We start from the raw sequence: 17,938 nt of genomic DNA, 5'->3' as shown, positions 1-17,938 counted from the left end.
CAAAGCACATAGGCTCTGAGAGGCTGTTAAAGAAGGTTTTGACCCGCCCGGGGACATAAGAAAAATCCCTCTAAGGGGACATGAAGGATTTAATTGGGGAAGAGGGAAGATTTTCTAGGCAAAAAGAAAAGGATGTGCGGGGCGCCTGGGTGGCTCAGTTGGTTGAGCGACTGCCTTCGGCTCAGGTCATGATCCCAGACTTCTAGGATCGAGTCCCGCATCGGGCTCCCGGCTCTTTGGGGAGTCTGCTTCTCCCTCTGACCTTCTCCTCTCTCATGCTCTCTCTCACTCATTCTCTCATGAATAAATAAATAAATAAAGCTTTAAAAAAAAAAAAAAAGAAAAGGATGTGCAAGGGGAGGGAGAATCGTCCGTTAGAGGGATGGGAAGAAGGTCAAGCATGACCAAAGAAGTGAGCAGGGCCCAAATTATGTGGGGCCTTACAGATCACCTTTAGGATTTTTTCCAAGAACAGTGCTGTTTACTAAGCTTGGAGTGTTGGGTTCAGACTTGAACTTTGAGAAGAGGACTGAACTTTACTGCATAAGGAGGAGAAGGGGAGGGGAGGATGTACTGGGAGGGAAGAAGCTGGGGCAAGTGGTGAGAGGGCGATGGAAACCAAGGAAAATGAGAGTTCTAGGGTGAAAATGCTGTTTGGGGCCTTCAGCAGAGGAGAACTGAAGAGAGGCTATTGGGTTTTTGAGGCTCCGAAGTTATAGAGAGTTAACAGAGCTTATTTCGTGTTGTGAGTACACCAGAAAGCTCCCTTAGGAGCCTGAGGGGTGGGAGAAGTGAGGACAAGGATTGACAGACTGTTCTGTCTTGGGCTTTTGCTGGGGTGGAAAAGAGACATTGCAGTAGTGTTGGTGGAGTTAATGAGGGTTTTGTTTCCACACTAGAGGCTTAAATATATTTCTAGATCAAGGGAAGGATCCACTTGAGAACGGCAGGTTGAAACTTCAGGAGAGAGAAGGTTTGATCCACAGGGCAAGCTCCTGAGATGGGGGAGAGGACAGGGAAATCTGGGCAGGCAGAGGGAGGCTCCTGTGTCCCAACAGGATATAGCAGATGCAGGAAGGTTTCTGTTTGGTTTTAGTGGAGCTCTGGCTGGTGGCTGACGCAGGCCAGAACAGTGACTTGTTCCTTATTTTATGTGTGCAGTTGTAGTTCTATGTGTGTGCTCCTGCCTTCTCAACGGCTGGGCCGCCAGCCTGGACAGAGTGCCACAGGGAATATCCCCACAGAGCCCAGTGGAGGCAGGGCACCTCCCACTCTGGGCTAGCTCCCTGATGAGATTCTCAGACCATGTTTCCCCTCATTCATGACCAGGAAGGTTCACAGAGCAGGCGTGGGAAACTGCTTGGCCGCCAGGGCCTCCTCCAAATCGGGCTGAGATTTTTGTTACCTCCCAGCCTTCACTCCCTCACATACCGGCCTAGGCAAATGAGGTGTCCACTGTTTTTGGCTCCTGTTGAATGAAAAGGTTTGGGCAAACCAAGAGTTGGCCCCAATATGCCACCTTCCTGCTCAGTCTTTGATTGGTCCCCTTCTCATCAACCCATCACCCACACATTCGTCACCAGGCCGAGTGCCTGACACAGGAGCTGGGGACAGGCAGAATTCCTTCGGGAGCTTGGTCCTGTGGCTGGACCCCGGGTCTCTCGTTGCTTTCAAGGTCTTCTCCACTGGTTTACCCACTTCACTGATACTCGGGCCCCTGGCCCGGATGCCCCCCCCCTCCGCGCCCCTGTAATCCAGAGGTGGTGATGATGCTGAGGGTCAGTAGGAGCGCGTGTGCCCAGCAGGACCCCTGAAGAGATGGGCAGGAGCGGAAGCCAGGGGAGTCCACACGCGGACAGGGGCGCTCCCCACCGCACCCGCGCCAGGATCGGGTGGCGGGCCCTTTAGCAGCAGCCCGGCTTGCTGAGAAGGAGGGAGGGCCGAGCCCCGCAGGTGGAGCAGGGCGAGGGGAGGCGAGCGCGGCGTACGTGCGGCGAGCAGCCGGCGGCATGAAGGGCGTGGATAGCGGCCCCCGCCCGCTCCCGGCGCCCGGCGCCGGGCTCCGGCGCGCATTGCACCCGGGACATTCCCTGGGGTCGCAGGCGGGGACGACCCCCGGCCGAGGCTGTCAGGGCGCGGAGCCAAGGCGAGGGCCGGCCGGCAGGGGGGCAGGAGGTGGGGACGTGGCGACGGCTCAAGCGGGCGGGGCCCGGCCGCGGCGGGAGGCGGAGCCGCCCGGGGAGGAGGCGCAGAGCGGGCAGGGCGCCGCCGCGGGAGGTTCTGGAAAGCCGGGAGCCGCGCGTGTTCAGGTGAGCGCCCCGCCCGCTCGGCGGTCGGGGTCGCCGCTGGGCTCGTGCATGGGCCTGGGGCTGCGGGCCGCGCCTGCTGCTCGCGCGGACCCGGGAGTTGGGAGAGGGGGTCGCGCAGTCCCGGCCGCGGCGCCAAGCCCTCCGCCCTGTTTCTCCTCGCGTCTGGGTTCCTGTCCCGCCGCTTGCGTGCCCTCCCCGAGCTCGGGCTGGTGAGGTCAGCGGCGCCCTTCCTGCCGGTCCCTAGGCGTCCGCTCCCGGCCGAGCGGGGCGGGGAACTTGGCCGCCCAGCCTCGTCAGGCTCCGCGGGAACGGGAACGGGCGGCCTGGCCCTGAGGACGGCCAGAGGTTAGAGGCGGAGGCGGGGCGGTCGGCCGGGTCCCCAGGGGCCACTTAATGTTAGCAAGGTCCGCCTTCCTTCCTCCAAAAGGCTGGGAGTCTCTGGCCTTGGCCCGGCGGGGTCCTGCTTGGTGCTTGTGAAACGGGCTATTGGTTGAGAAAGTTTTTACCCCCTCTAGACATCTCTTTCCAACGTGCTTGTTTTTCCTCAGCAGCTGCGCAGACCTGTGGTAAATAGTTAACTAATTCACCAGACGGACCCTTCTCTGTGTCAGAAACTGCAAGGAGTTGCTAGCCCAGTGAGGCAGACGGATTGAAGATTGGGAAAGTCCAGGTCCAGAACAGTGTGGTGAGTGCTGTGCTCAGAGGGAGTACCAGGCTGTGGCTCCTTGGTAGGAGACACAGGAGACACTTGGTAGGACAGGATGTTTCAGGCCAGAGGGCTTCCTGGAGGAGGTGATCTGTGAACTGGAATGGTCAGAGGAAAGCTGAGTAAGACAGAGGAACAGTGCGTGTGAGTGGGAGCAGACCTGGGCGCTCCAGTTGAGGCAAGGTGATGAGAAAGGAACATTTAATGGGATAGCTGCCCATGGACCCAATCCACAAGTTTCAAGTGAGAGGGCAGTGCCTCGTACTGTGTCCAGCATGTGGATGCTGCTCAGCCTGAGCATGGATCAGGGCACTTACTACTACATCAGGACACTTGGGCCCTTGGCCTTTTATTCTAATGTGACATCTTTAGGATGGTGTAGAATTTTCGTGTGCCTCCCAAGTCTGAGGCTGGTGTCTTCTGCTGTGGAGGAACACCTAAGGCTTGTGCTTCTTTATGTGAACTGTCTGAGGCCTGACAGCCTCAGCCCCCTTGCAACAGATCCTGGTTCTGAGAACAAGGGTTGGGGGACATGATTTTGTAGCAGAGGGCATTCTCACACGTCCCAGATTTTGCCAAGATCTGCTGTCCACCTAAAAATTTGTAGAATGTTTTTGCAAGCTGCTGCTGCTGCTTCTCACCCTATATCACATCTGGAACAACAGGTTCTGTGATTTAGTTCTCTGTTAAATGAACTGAGATTTCCTTTGGCTTGTGCTTAAATTTCCCCTGAAGTGTCTAGGGTACAGTCTCTCACTGTGGTTCAGGGGCTCAGAGCCCAGGTTCTTCTGTTCACTTCAACACACTCACGGGAGTGTCCTTTGAATCCTTTTTTTCTAGGACTTTCTTATTCTCAGATGGCCAAGTATGTCCATGTGCGGCCCAGCCAAGGAGGCCACGTAGCAAGGATGGAGTGAGTTGGCTGGGGGCCTCATCCCAGGGAGGCTGTCATGTTGGGCCACCCTCATTCTCTGAGAGCTCAGCAGTCAGACATGATGACAACTAGGCATTGCCTGGGACTTGTGATAGGCACTTTTATTTAGAAGGAGGGAGGAGGAAGGAGGCTCTGAAACAGGGTGCCTGGGAGAGTATTACTTAGCCACTGCTATAGCTTATGCATAGCTGATCTCTGATCATTCCCTGAGTACCTCCCTGGTGCCTGCCTTCTGCTTGGAGTGTGCCTCAGGGTGGAATTAGGAGGGAGAGAAAGAGGGGAAGGAGGGGGTGGTGACACCCTCCTTGCCCATAGGTATCTCCCCAAGATTGCTGCTTCAGCCTGGCAGCTGGCCGTATGGCAGAGGAGAAGCTCAGAGTGTGACTGCTCCTCAGAAAGAGATGGTGTGGGTGCAGCCCTGAGGAATGACTTCGGTGAGGGAATCTGGGTAGTACTCATTTCCTGACAGAGCCTCACTTTTTACTCTGCCCTCCCACGTCCATGGGAGGTTCTGAGGCTGGATGCAAGACCTTGGCTGATTTGTGGCCACGCTGGCTGATAGTGTACATTGGGCTGGTGGGTGTGTCCCTGGCTCTTGGTATCTGTCAAGAGTTTAATTTTATGCAGATGGTCATTGGCAGGAAATGCTCTGATGTAGGCACGTGCAAGCCTAGACAGAATGCTAGAGCGAGAGTTAAACCGAGATTGCTTGAATCTAGCAGTTTGGATGTGCCCCAAAGTGGAACATCAGCCTGTTTTAGAGTGAAAGGGCTAGTGGCTCCTGTGGTCTCTGGGGTTTTTGCTGGGGATGTGGACTGAAGGATATGGTTTTTATTCTCAGAAGGGGTGGAGGAGAATGAAAAGTATGGACTAGACTTCTTAGACCCCAGAAGAGAGTTTTTGTTCAAGTGGTGTCGTTGCCAGGCAGAGGATTAACTATTTGGGTAGTGAGTTCTCCACTCAGATTGGATCTCTCTGAGCCTGTTCACAGACCAGTACGTGTTCTAGACCTTTCAGGAAGAGCTTGCTAAGAGTATTGCCCGCTTTGTACCTGGTACTCCCAAGGACCCGTTGTGTGGCCACTATCCTGAGACTTGGTACTTGTGGAAGCTCAGAACCAGTAGGTCAGAGGTAAGGAAATACAAGATATCTGAGAGTATTAGTCCAGTCCCATGCCTTTTGTCAGAGAGCTCTCTTTCCTTGATGAGCTTTAGAGCTACTGTTTGACCTGTTCGAGGATTATTCCCTGATGGTCAGTGTGCTGCATTACTTCTGATTCTGCTCTCTCAAGTATGTTTCATTTCTTTTGGCCCTTGTGGGATGTGGAGATTGCCTGGTATCTGCTTTGTTTTCATCTTGTCTGTCCCTTAGACTGGACTCTTCTTTGCCAGGCGTTAGCTAGGCAGCTGGCCTCTTAAGGTCTACTGATGTTCTTCCAATACCATGGGTGCTGATGTCTGGTATACGCTGTGCTGGATAGTTGGCTGCCCACTGATAATCGCCATCTCCTTCAGTCTTCGCAACAACCCTGTGAGATACAGGTCCTCATCACCATGATATAGATGGGAAACAGGTTCAGAGAGATCTGGAACTCGTGTGAAGTCACAAAGCCAGGTAGTGATGGTGGAGTTGAGATTGAAGTTGGGGTTTTCTGACTCCTGACTAGACGGTGCTGCCTTGCCTGGAGCTGGGTGGTCATTGCTGAGTGCCATGATGTCTGAGGCGGGAGTGACTGCTCACCTGAACTTGAGGCCCCATGGTGCTGTCCACCTTTTGGTGGAATCCAGCCTGTAATGTCATGCCGCTGATTGGTGAACCTTGATAAAGTCCTTCACCTGGGCAGGCCTGCTGTGCTAGGTCAGAGTGCCTCCTCCGGGCTGTAAGGCAGTAGATGTTACTGAGTGGGACTGAATGGTTGCAGTATCTGATGGAAAGTGTGCTCTGGGTTTGAGTCTCAGCTCTGCCCCTGATGTGTGGTAGCAGGTTAGGTATGCGGGAAACTCTTGCTCAGCCTCACTTTTCTAGCTTCTGTATCTGAAATGGAGATGATTGTTTAGTTTACATGTTTTGGTGAGGATTAGATGGTAGAAATGAGAGATTTTTGGAGATACAAATCATGGTTCCCAAAAAAGCAGAGCCTGAGGCAGTGCTTCTGCCTTATTGGAAGGTGCAGAGCAGCAAAGGTAAGGGGAAAGAAACCTGAGAGAGAGAAGGCTGGAAGGCACAGGGTAGTGCTTTAGTCAGCTGGCCAGTAGCTGCCATGCAGGATATCTCTGGGGGAGCTCTGCAGAAACTCCATGCCTGCAGAACAGTTTGTCAGCGGAGGCCTTGTGAGGGAATTTATCTGCTGACCTCCTCCTGTCTTCTGTCTTCATTGGTCAGAGTTGCCTCATGGGAGTTAGCTCCCTCTTGCTCCTTGGTTGCATTATCCGAGTTCCCCAGCAGCCACAGAGGAGTCCAGTACAGTATTTCTCTGGAGTTTGGAAGTACAGGAAGAGCCAGAGATCGGGGACCTGCACATATTTCCCCACTGACTCTGAGGCCTGGCAAGAGACCCAGGGCCCGGGAGACTGGTGAGGCCAAGAGGCTGTGAAGTGGGACATCGGAGGCATCCTATATATTGCTTTGTGGATTGTGTTCTCATTTGTAGTCTCTTCTTAAGAGTTGGTCACACTTAGATTGCCAAGCTTCTGCCAAGCCCCTGACTGAAAGTCCAGTTTGGACTTTGCATGTTGATTTTTACAGCCTTCTCTGCTCCTTCATTGCCTAGCTACTGAAGCAGGAGATGCTGTGGTTTTGATGGTGCCCAAGTGGGAGGTACAAATCAACATGTTCGTATACCTGATAGAGAAGTATAAGGATGGATGCAGGTGAACATCAAGGTTTCAGTGAAGAAAGCCCTCAGTGAAGAATATTTTTCCCTGTGAGGTAGCATCCGAAGCTGGAAACCTAGAGTCATGAGATGGGGCTGAGGAGGGCCATTGGGCCATGTCATGCAGAGTCAAAAAGGCCCCTGGAGCTAAGGAGTTTGGACTTGATCCCGAGGACAGTGGAGAGAGAGACCAAATGAGGAGCTGCGGTAAGCCATGCTGGCTGCTTTGTAGAGTAGAGGTGGGGGGGGGGCGCCAGATGAGAGGAGAGACTGGTGGGGGAAGGGGCCAGCATGGCTGTTGGAGGGAATTGGGGGTGGCTCAGACCAGGTTGATGATTGAGGCCTAATGTCAGGTAAGGAGAGTAGGGTGCCTTCCGTCCTTACCGGGGCCCAGCTTCTGGGCCTGAATGGACCTCCATGTGCCTAAGTTCTGGGACCTTCTCTCCACAACTCACAGGTCCTCATGGCTTTGGTGTTCCAGAGTTGACCACACTGGGAATCAGGGCCACTGGGGAGCGCCCTTTTCAGACAGGTTTTTGCTCCTTCACAGAAGGCAGGCCGCTTCTTGATTAGTGCCAGGCAAGACCTGCTTGTACTCTGCAAGTCCATGTTCAGTCTCTAGGCTGTTAAATACATTGTTAAAATTCAAGCTGTTGCATTTGGGTTGCAGCTGGGAGCTTGGCAGAGGTTCGTGCCTGATGAGGTAAGGGGAGAAGCTAAGGACGCTGCTGGTTTGCAGCTGGAAACCTCTTTTCATGGCCATTTGGCCAGATTGTAAATGTCCTTTCCAAAGAGCAGGCTTGTTGGGGCCTCTGATTGTATGTCTTGGAATTTGCCTGTGCTTAGAAACAGTGCTGGTCACCTGGTGAGTGAATCATTGTCACTGGGGTGTTCCTGGTCTTTGGAGAACCTCCCTGTGGGTGTCCAAACTTGGGACTTACTATGCATACAGTGTCCATTCTTAACAATGCATAACAGTCCATTATGTGGAAAAAATGTAACATTTTCTGTTGTTGTTTCTAACTTGAACAAGTCTGTGGTGAAGCCTTATTTGTTGGATGCCTGATATGGGTCAGACATTGTTCTAAACTTGAGATGCAGAGCAGATGAAATTCAGTATTGGTTTTCTTCTTGGGCTCGATGCCACTTTGTGTTTTGTTTTTCATAAAAAGAGGTTTGATGTTGCCTATTTCCAGGTCTATTCAACATGGATTTATGAGGGTTCCTGGAAGGGCTTTTGGCAGCACTGGACACTTGGGGTAGGGGAGGGGTACCGGGCGTGCATACACATTCCCACCTACTCTGTCCTAAGCAAGGTATGAGATAGGATTGGGGCCAAGGCAAGTAGGGGCTTGGCCTTTCCCACACTGTGAGACAGTTGCTCTTGGATGCTATCTCTTCCCAACCGGGCCCTAATTAGAAAATTTTTCATACAAAGCCTGTAGCATTCAGGGTCAAGATCCAGAGAAATGCTGGAACTCTAGGGCATCCCTGCCTGAGGTGACAAGTCTCAGGGCTGCTTGGGGGTACTTCGCTCTCTGACCATTGGAGTAATCTTCCCCTCCTCCATCAGAGCAGGACTTCACAGGCTCTTGGCAAGCCATTTCCCAGAACCCCATCTGTGATTCTTTGGGGCTCTGCCTCTGGGCTGGTATTCATGGATGGGCTTAGTCTAAGCCAGAGAGTACATTCCAGAGAAATGACAGCTGGTATTCATGTAATGAAGGAACCTGGCTGCTTTTCCCTGATTGCTTTACAGCATGAACCCTGGACATTATCACCAGGAGGATTTGAGAGGAACACAAAGATGTCTCCCTCCTTTGAACTTGCCACCCTATCTCTGGAGAGGTATGCCACTGCATCTGGAGACACAGCAGGGGAGAAATGCTGGGCCCCCTCCTTCCAGCCATGTCTGTCTGGTCTCTTTCTGGGGCCCTGCTCTCCTACCATCCCAGACAGGCAGTTGGCTGGTCCCTCACTGTCCACAGATCCAACCTCTTGGCTCCGGACTTTACTGTTCCTTCTTTTTAAAAAATTTTTTTTTTAATTTGTATTTTTTAAAAGATTTTATTTATTTATTTGATAGAGAGAGAGAGCAAGAAAGGGAACACAAGCAGGGGGAGTGGGAGAGGGAGAAGCAGGCTTCCTGCTGAGAAGGGAGCCTGATGTGCAACTCAATCCAAGGACCCTGGCATCTGCTTAACAACTGAGCCACCCAGGCACCCTTTACCATTCCTTCTTTTTACCTATAGAAGGTGCTTTCCTGAGTTAGTTAAGCCTCTTGAGGTAAAAGTGACATATTGTACTCTAGTATATAACGTATAGTACCCCAGTAAAGGGGCTTCTGTAAGCACAACACGAGGCTTTCAGGAATCCTGGGCTGGAGATACAGAGGATGTGAAACCTCGGAGCAGAACTGTGGCTGGAACACGGAGGACCTGCCCTCCACCTCGGGGCTGATGGCCTGCTCACCTTCTCTCAGTGACTTGCTTTTCTCTGCTGCCCTAACTATATAATCCATTGCTTAGTCTGATACTCTGTGCCCTGCAGCAGGTTCTGGCCCAAAAGACCTGGCTCTGTGCATCTCGGCCCCCAACACCTAGGCCACTGACGGGCCATGCTGATGGCTCTGCAGACATCTGGCAGGGACATGAACAAATGCAGCCATTCGTTCATCCTCTCCTCTTTCTGATAGAGGAACCCGTTTGGGGTTGGGCCTTGTGCTTGGGCTGAGCCTAACCTGGAACCACAGTGGATTGGAATTTCTTCTGAGGCGAGAAGTGGTAGGCGTGACTGTGTGTCTCTTAACCAGAGCAGGCAAAAAATGAACTGGCATTAGCTCAGACTTGGAATTCTGTCAGGTAAGGCTTCCATTTTGGGGAAAAGCATTTGTATTTTCTTCATTTTTCCCTGTTTTCTCTTAGTATTACTATTTCCATGGGGCTTGGCTGACGTTGAGCAGGAAGAGAAGGGACTGGTAGAGGTGGGGCTCAGGTGTGTGCGGGGTTGCTTGGCTGAGCTGGGAGACCATGTTCAAAGCTTCTATTATGTACTCAGGTCCCCTGCCAGTGGAGCTTGCCCCAGGTTGTGCCTGCTGCCCTCACAGCTGAGTCTGGCTATTTCTAGGCTAATGAGAAACCAGAAGCTTTTCTTGCATCCATGTCAGCAGTCCAGCCCATCCCAGGGTTTTGGCCTTGCATGGCTGATTGCTTTTTATATCCCAGGTGCCTAACTCAGTATTTAGCCCATGTGGATCTTCAGCAAATATTTGTGAGTGGTGACTTGCTAGCAAGGACAGTGTCTGGTGAGGTGGCAGACAGGAAGAGTAATGTCTGCCCAGAGTGCCTGCCCCCCACGCTGCCTTTTCTGTGGCCGGGTGCAGACTGGCAAGGGACGGTTTTATTCCCCTCTGGCCAGCCATCTGATGTACACCTCATTTTGGGTGTGGGTTCTCTGGAGCCTATTGTGGCATATTCTCTTTCTGTCATTGTTTCTCCTGTCCTTTCAGTCTCCTCACATGCAGAAGCTACATGTTACCGGTGGGTCCCCAGCACCTGGCACTGTCCTGACACATGTGTTGGAAAGAAAGACCGAAATAAGACAAGCAATCTGTGAAATGAGAAGGGGTGGACTAGAATCTTGGACTAACTATTGGAAGCAGAGGGGACTGTCTCCCACACCATTCAGCCTTTCCATGTTGCTGGCAGTTACCGGGAATCGGGTGCACAGCTCTCCCAAGGGGACATGGCCTCCCAGAGCAGGGGCCAGAATTGAGCACACATCACTGGTTGCACACCCGGGCCTCTTTCTACTGCTGGTGCAGAATATCCTTAGTTTCTGTGTCCTAGGTCAGGATTTTAGCACGTTTGGTGTATCTATGTGCACATGCATATGTATGTATTTACCTATGTTGCTTTTTTCACCTGTTGATCCAGTGGCTGTCACTGAATGCCTTTCAGACACTGCTCTCTGTGACCATGAAACGCTGGGTGCCCACATTGCTGGTGGCCTGGTTTGGTGTCCTGGGCTGTGTGCAGGCTGAATTCTTCACTTCTATTGGTATGTTCCAACAAGACTGTCTTCTTGAGCCATCCTTGGCTCAAGTGCCAGGGAATGTCACCACCTGAAGCCTGTTCTCACTCAAGGTGGGATGGCTCACCCACTGGTTTTGACAAGTTGTGGGGAAAGTAGGGTTTGGGGAGCTGCCGTTTCCCCTTCTGAGGCCCTGATGACCTGAATATCTTTGCTGGGAGCCAGCTATCTCAACTCATCTCCTCCCTGAGAAGCACAGGCTGCTCCTGGGCTCCCTGGCCTTCTGACTGTCTTTGTCTAGGCCAGAGAGTGGTTCTGAGCGAAGAAGCCCTTAGGATGTCCATGCCCTGGTGACATGACCAAGCCAGGTGCCAGTAGGAGAATGAGATTTAGGGCTTCTTCCTTAAGGCTCTCCCAGTGTGCTCATCTAACCCTCCCCTGGGAGCCTCCACCCCTGTCTTACTGAAGCTGGGGGCCAAGACCATGTCAGTGCCTCACCCCGCTTTAACTCCCAAGTCCCTTTGATCCCAAGAGAGTTGCTATGCCAGTGATCCAGAGGACTTGCCTCTGTGCTGGTGTTCTGTGCCTCAGGAAGGGGGATGGATATCCCTGATCTGTTTCTTACTGGCCCTTTTCTCTTTCCTTGCAGGGCATATGACCGACTTAATTTATGCAGAGAAGGACCTGGTACAGTCTCTGAAGCAGTATATCCTTGTGGAGGAAGCCAAGCTCTCCAAGATTAAGAGGTATCTGATGTCCTAAGCACCCCCTGCCCCAGAACCCATCCAGGGTGCTCATAAGAGGAAGCGCTTGAGAGAGCCATGAGGGGCTGGTCTGGAGTTTACTTCATGCCAGTTCTCCAGAATGGCTCAGTGTACCAGCTAAGGACTCCCTATTTTTCCCTATTTAAGAGCCTTTTTGCATACATGAAGATTCCCACCTCTTCTGTAGATTAAGGGGCTACAAATGTCAGTGGGGAGTTGCTATATTCATTTTATATTGCCTCTCAATAGAAAAAGGGGTTTCACCAGGGAAATTACCATAGGTCAAGACCTGTGTGAGTGGGCATGTTAAGTTTTCCTTTTCCTCTCTTTCCACAGCTGGGCCAACAAAATGGAAGCCTTGACCAGCAAGTCAGCTGCTGACCCTGAAGGTTACCTGGCCCACCCCGTGAATGCCTATAAACTGGTGAAGCGCCTGAACACAGACTGGCCTGCACTGGAAGACCTTGTCCTGCAGGACTTGGCTGCAGGTGAGGAATGGTGAGCAGGTGCTTGGGGGGCCAGTGGTCTGTGTGCCCATGTATGGGGAGTGTTGGTCTGAGCCTGTCCTGGCTCTGCCGTTGTTGGTGGGCATGTGCATTGTGTCGATATGTACCCTGCCCTGCCTGTGGCCATCTCCCTTTTCTGTGGGCACCTAGCAGTTGGCTGTCCTTGTTTTTAATATGTAGCAATAATCAGTTCTTGCCTTGTCCTAGTATGTTCATTCCCCCCCCCCTTTTTTTTTAATATGTGCTTTACTAGTGTGTTTTTGTAGAAAAGTTAGGAAATAAAATGATGTAAGTGAATTAGAGTTCTTAACCCAGTTGTCTAGTGATAAGTACTATTAAAATTCCTGTCTTCCTACACTTGGCATTTACATTAAAAGAAGAAATGGACCCATTCATATAGTCCAGGGAATGCAAACTCACTTGCTTTGCGGGACGAAATGAATTAACAAAAGTGAGTCAAGTGGGCTGGGTGATGGGGCAGGCATAAACTGGGGATTATGGGCTTCATCTAAATTCATTCCCATTCATACCTTTTAGAAATAAAACATATCTATAGGCAGATTTGTACCATAAGCATACAGTGATTTCCTGAATTTTCCAGCTTCTTTAAATGTCTATTAAATGTTATAGGGCATGGTTTTAATGGCTACATAGTAATAACTCAAACCAATATAGTGTGAAATTTGTCAAGTTAGTGGATGTGGGATTGTATCCAAATTATCAGCAATTATGCATATACATTTTTGTGCCTACCTCTGATTATTTTCTTCTATTAAATTCTTTTTAAAATTTATTTATTTATTTTTTTTAAGATTTTATTTATTTGAGATTGAGAGAGAGGGACTGAATGCACAATGAGGGGTGGGGAGGGCAGAGGGAGAGTGCAGAAGCAGGCTGCCGACTGGATCCCAGGACCCCGGTATCATGATCTGAGTGGAAGGCCAATGCTTAATTGACTGAGCCACCCAGGCACCCTCTCTGATTATTTTCTTAGTTTAAATTCCTAGAAGTGGTATTTAGGTCAAAGTATGAACTTTTTAAACTTTAAAGCTTTGACCGTGCTTGGTGTCTTTTACTGTGCTGGTATTTTTTATGCTCTAACATTTTCCTCTCAGCAGGAGGTGGACGCTCCTGACTCCAGCCACCCCTGGGCTCAGCCTCCTGGACTGAGTGCCTCTGCTCCCCCAGTCGGGAGTGCTGATTAACTTCAGGCTGGTTGTCTCTGGCTGAGCAGTTCAGCCCATGAGACCAGACTGGGCTGGGCTTGGCTGGGGGCAGGGTGGCCTCTGGGGAGGGTTGGTGAGTTGAGCCTGGCTGGAGCTGTGCCCAGTGAGCTCACTGCCTCCAGAAGTGGTGGCTGCCTTTCCCAGCCCTTCTTCCATCCTGGGGCTGTAGCTCAGAATTGGCTGTTCTGCCGGGACTCCACAGCCCCACGAGTAGAATAAGTCTGCCTGGATGACCTTCCACTCCCTAGTCTTGCTCTCCACACCCAACCCCACCGTCAACATCTGGTTCTTGTAGAAAACCTTATAATTACCAGAAGGCAGACAGGACAGGCCCTGAGAGCAATAGGTTGTTTTCACCTCTGACTTGAGAGTTCTTGCCTCTGAAATGAGTAGGACCTGCTGACAGTGTGGCTTTTTCTGGGGGCATGTTTTCTTTTCTCTGAATTCCAGACTCTTAGAACCCTGACTGGGCAGCCACCAAGAAAGGCAGGATTACAACTTCTTGATCCCTGGGTCCCCAGGCATGGTTAGAAGTGGGTGTTGGAACCTGAGGTCCTGAGAGTACGTGACCGTGGGTACTGCTGCCCTGAGGAAGAGGCCAGGGAAGAAAGGACCTTGGGGTTCCCCTCCCAATTCTTAGCTCATAGGTAGCATTGAAACTCCTGAATTAGCTTGGGAAGGCCTGGCCTCCACCTGGAGTCCTGAGATACAAAGGTTCATATCCTGCTTAAGAGCTAAGGCTTGGAGTCCCAGAACAGCATCCTGGGGCACGTCTCTGGCAGGGGCTGGCCTAGGTTCCAAACTGTGGCCTTTTGCACTGTATCCGGGGAGCTCATGCCTTTGAGCTCATGGCAGGTCTGAGTTGTGGGAGTCCTCGAGAGAGCAATAGGAAGAGCCAGGGTGGTCTCTCAGTGTACTACACTGGGCTTGGGCAGGCCCACCTCAATGCTTATTCTGGCTAGATGGTCCCCCAGTCCCTAATCTGGAGGATGGAGACAGCACTAAATCCCTCCAAGACTGTCATCATCACCTTTCTGGATGATAAGGGCCAGTGGTCAGTAATCAGTGGCCGGCTAGGTTCCCTGAGTTGACTACCTCTGTCCCTTAGACTCCTTGACCTGGAATGTGGAGGTCTGTTTATCTGGTCCCCCCAGTGATTCTGGATCGAGGTTTTCCATGTGATTCATTTTCCATTAAGTGATCAATAAGTCCTCCATGAGTCTTCTCCTGTGTCCTTCTCAATTACTGTTTCTGTCCTCTGTCCCTTCTGTCTCCACCAGATTTGACTAAGTGCTTTGGAGCCAAGACTCTCAGACTCCCACATGTTAACCAGTTTGTGGGCCATCTTTGTTCAATTCCAAATGAGCAGTACAGGCAGTCCATACAGTGAGGAGGAAGAAAAGAGAGATCTTCATGGACTGGCACCATCAGGGAGGGCTTCCTGGAGGAAGGGGAAACCGCCATTGAGGGAGGGGGCAGGGAGGTTGCACTAGCCAGAAACCCTCCACTGGGTACCTTTCTGGTCCCAGGTGGAATTGCGCCCCTGGATCAAGGGTAACCTCTCGTTCTCACTCTCATTTCGAAGGTTTTATTGCCAACCTCTCTGTGCAGCGGCAGTTCTTCCCCACTGATGAGGATGAAATGGGAGCTGCCAAGGCCCTGATGAGACTTCAGGACACATACAAGCTGGACCCAGACACGATTTCCAAAGGACAACTTCCAGGTACCTTACCACTCTAGGCTTTGCCCCTGCACTGGGTGTGTGTCTACTGGGGCCTCTGGACAGAGTTGGAGCCACCACCATCTTGTGGTCTTTACCCTCAAGCACACAGTCAACTGCTGGTGGTGATGCTCTCTTGGGTTTCCAGTTGGTGCCAGTCCCCACGCATTCCTATGGCAGCCGCCTCCCCTCAGCTCTTTCCCTTCCCGCCCTCTCCTCTCTCTTCTCTCCACTCAGAGAGAGCCAAGGCTGCTGCTCAGAAACCCTCGGCCTCTACCCCCTGAACACTGCTCAAATCTTCTTCCAGACCTGCTTCTGTCTCCACACCCTCTGATTTCTTTTTGACAAAGACTGATCTCTGGACTCACTGTCCAGTGTCCTGTGTGTCCTCAGTTATATTCTCTGCCTTGTTCCTTCTTGGCCCACCCCACTTGGCTCTTCCCCTTGAGCTCACACACTGTGGGTTCTTACTAATGTTACAAACCCCTCCCTCAGGATCCAAGGCCTTTTGAGTCTCTGGTGTTGATGGATCTGTTGGCTAGCCTAACGTGGCTAGGCTGCTGGACAGTCATCCACATGCTCTGTATTTCTTTGCTTCCCAGGTCCTCCTGAACATGCAATCTGGCCTCTTTGTTCAGCATCCACTGATCCTGTCCCTGCCAGGTCTCCAGTGGCCACTCAGCTGGTCTGGAGTTTCAGGCAGAACGTCCTTGAATTTTTCAGCAGTGTTTGGCATGTTGATTGTCTCAGTCTTCTTGATACTCTCTGAATTCTAGGATACTGATCTCTACTGCTTCTCTTTTTGGCTTTCTGCTCTCTCTCTTTCTCTCTCTCTTTTTTTTTTTTTTTTAAACATGCCCCTTTCTCCTGATTGTCTCAGTATGATTAGAAGAAGGTATATTTGGTTTGGGGGACTGTTAGAGGCCAATAAACCATGGGGTTCTGTTAGACCCCATTATACTTTGGATGTCACTCACCCTTGAGGACCTGGGAGGAGGCACAAGCCCAGGGAATCACAGTATGTAGGACAAAGAGACACTCTGTTGGTGGCTGGTTAAGGTCCAGAGTTGTAGCACTGAGTCTGGTGAGCCAGTGTGACAGAGTGTAGACTTCTTATTCCTGCCTCTGTCAAATCTTAGATCAAGCCAGGCCACGAAGCCAGTGAGAGAAGTCCCCTCAGGGCACCTGCAAGATGTGTTCCCAGTGTAGCTATGAGAATGGTTGATTGGTAGGAGGAGAGAGCCACACCCAAGCATTGACCTTGTACATTCATTTAACAGATACTTGCTTGTTCTAGAGGGCAGGGAAGGTGGATTCCTTTAGGTAGAGTTTTCTCTGAGCACCTTCTGCAGGTGAGCCTAGCCATTTCCATCAAATGTACATAGATGACATCCACATCTGTGTTTCCTATCAAGGCTTATCACCTAAGATTCCAACTATTGAAGACAAATGCCTTTGGGGCATCTCCACTTGGGTGTTCCAAAGCGAAATCCTCATTGCCTTGTGAAACGTTTACCTTCCTCTCTTGCTCTTTGCCTGAGCAAACAGCAGCTCTGGCCACTGGCAGCCCAAGTCAGAATCCTAAGGCCCATGGATTCTGCCTCTCTTGTGTCGTCTTTACTTGGAGACCCTGACTCCAGCCTCATCACTTATTTCTCTACTGGATTATTGAAATAACTTTCTGACTTTTTTTTCTATCTCCAGCTCACTCCTTAAAATCATTCTCCATGTGGTCTTAAGTACATCTCTGTTTTTATCAGTTCCTGATCACAAAGCTTAACTTTAAGTGCTAAACCCAAATTCCTCCTGTGTGTGGTTTTTGAGGTCTTGTATGGTCCTCTTTCCTGGGCCTACTTGCCTATCTATATTAAGTTTGTACTAAACTACCCACCACCTAGCTTCCTTGCCTATCCCACCCGATCAGCTGGATCTCATGTCTGATTGCTCTTTGGCATTCAATTCTCTGAATGAAGAGCACTCTCTAGGGAGTGCTCTCCAAAGGCATAGACTTTTGATGGGCCTCTGGGGAGGATGCTGAATATCTGGGAGCTCTTCTTTTTTTTTTTTCTGGGAGCTATTCTTTACCTTCTTGGCCTTTGTAGGATATGTGGATCATAGCTACTGATTATTAGCATCCTGGAGATCATAAAAGACATCTTTATGTGTCATCTCATTGACTTCTTGCCACCAGTTCTCTAAAATTGATGGTATTAACTCTAGACCTAAGAGGACCGAGAGTTAGAGAGGCTCAGTAATTTATCCATTGTGACACAGCTGGTGGGAGCCCTAGCGAGGCCCACACAGAGCCAGCTTTGTGCAGCTGGCTCAGCTGCTGTGTTATATTGCCTCATTGTGTGTTCTGGAAAACTTCATAGCTAAAGGAGATCTCTAGAGGCCCAAGGATAATGACCAGAGGCTCAAGGAACCCCTTGATTACTAGCCCGTCTACTAACTCCGTCTCGTGTTTACTCTCTTCATCTTCCTATCCCACATTGCCTAATGCTGAGCCATCATGGTGAGCAGACCTCCGTCTTTGAAGTAGCCAACCCATTGCAGTAGGGGTTTCATTGTGGACAGAGCCCCACCTTGGACATTAGGCATAAAGAAGCCCCTCTAAGGCAGCTCTTCCATGTCACCCATGTCTAGGTGTCTGTTAATGGGGTTAACGGAGACTCCCCTGCCTTCCAGGGAGGGTCACAGCCCTTCTTTCCTCTGCATGGGGCCTGCTTTTTTTGTTGTTCCCTGAGGATTACACTCATGTCCCTCCCACTTACCCCTACCCTACATCCTACATTTTCCCATAGTTAGCATACTATATCTCTTCCTTCTCGACCTGAGACTATTTTCACAGTCCAGTATGGAGCCCATA

The 17,938-nt window shown here is 50.9% G+C and overlaps 1 protein-coding gene across 11 annotated transcripts in view; it reads left to right on the top strand.

Moving 5' to 3' along the window:
• Positions 1–2,202: 2,202 nt before the first annotated feature.
• Positions 2,203–17,938, top strand: part of P4HA2 (prolyl 4-hydroxylase subunit alpha 2) — a 34,431-nt gene continuing 18,695 nt past the window's right edge. For 4 of the 11 annotated variants that reach the window (XM_059417524.1, XM_059417519.1, XM_059417521.1 and 1 more), the window contains exons 1-5: positions 2,222–2,309; positions 10,757–10,880; positions 11,503–11,599; positions 11,954–12,105; positions 14,935–15,072. In XM_059417524.1, the coding sequence (XP_059273507.1) occupies positions 10,799–10,880; positions 11,503–11,599; positions 11,954–12,105; positions 14,935–15,072 (469 nt within the window). In that variant the 5' untranslated portion in view covers positions 2,222–2,309; positions 10,757–10,798. Of the gene's footprint in view, positions 2,310–2,566; positions 2,655–2,857; positions 2,995–10,756; positions 10,881–11,502; positions 11,600–11,953; positions 12,106–14,934; positions 15,073–17,938 lie in introns of those variants that run through there. The other 7 variants (XM_059417525.1, XM_059417526.1, XM_059417527.1 and 4 more) reach the window with 7 other exon arrangements.

Source organism: Mustela nigripes, chromosome 12 (assembly GCF_022355385.1).
Source record: "Mustela nigripes isolate SB6536 chromosome 12, MUSNIG.SB6536, whole genome shotgun sequence".
In the NCBI taxonomy this organism is placed as follows: Eukaryota; Metazoa; Chordata; class Mammalia; order Carnivora; family Mustelidae; genus Mustela; species Mustela nigripes.
This window is presented reverse-complemented; position numbering and strand designations above follow the sequence as displayed.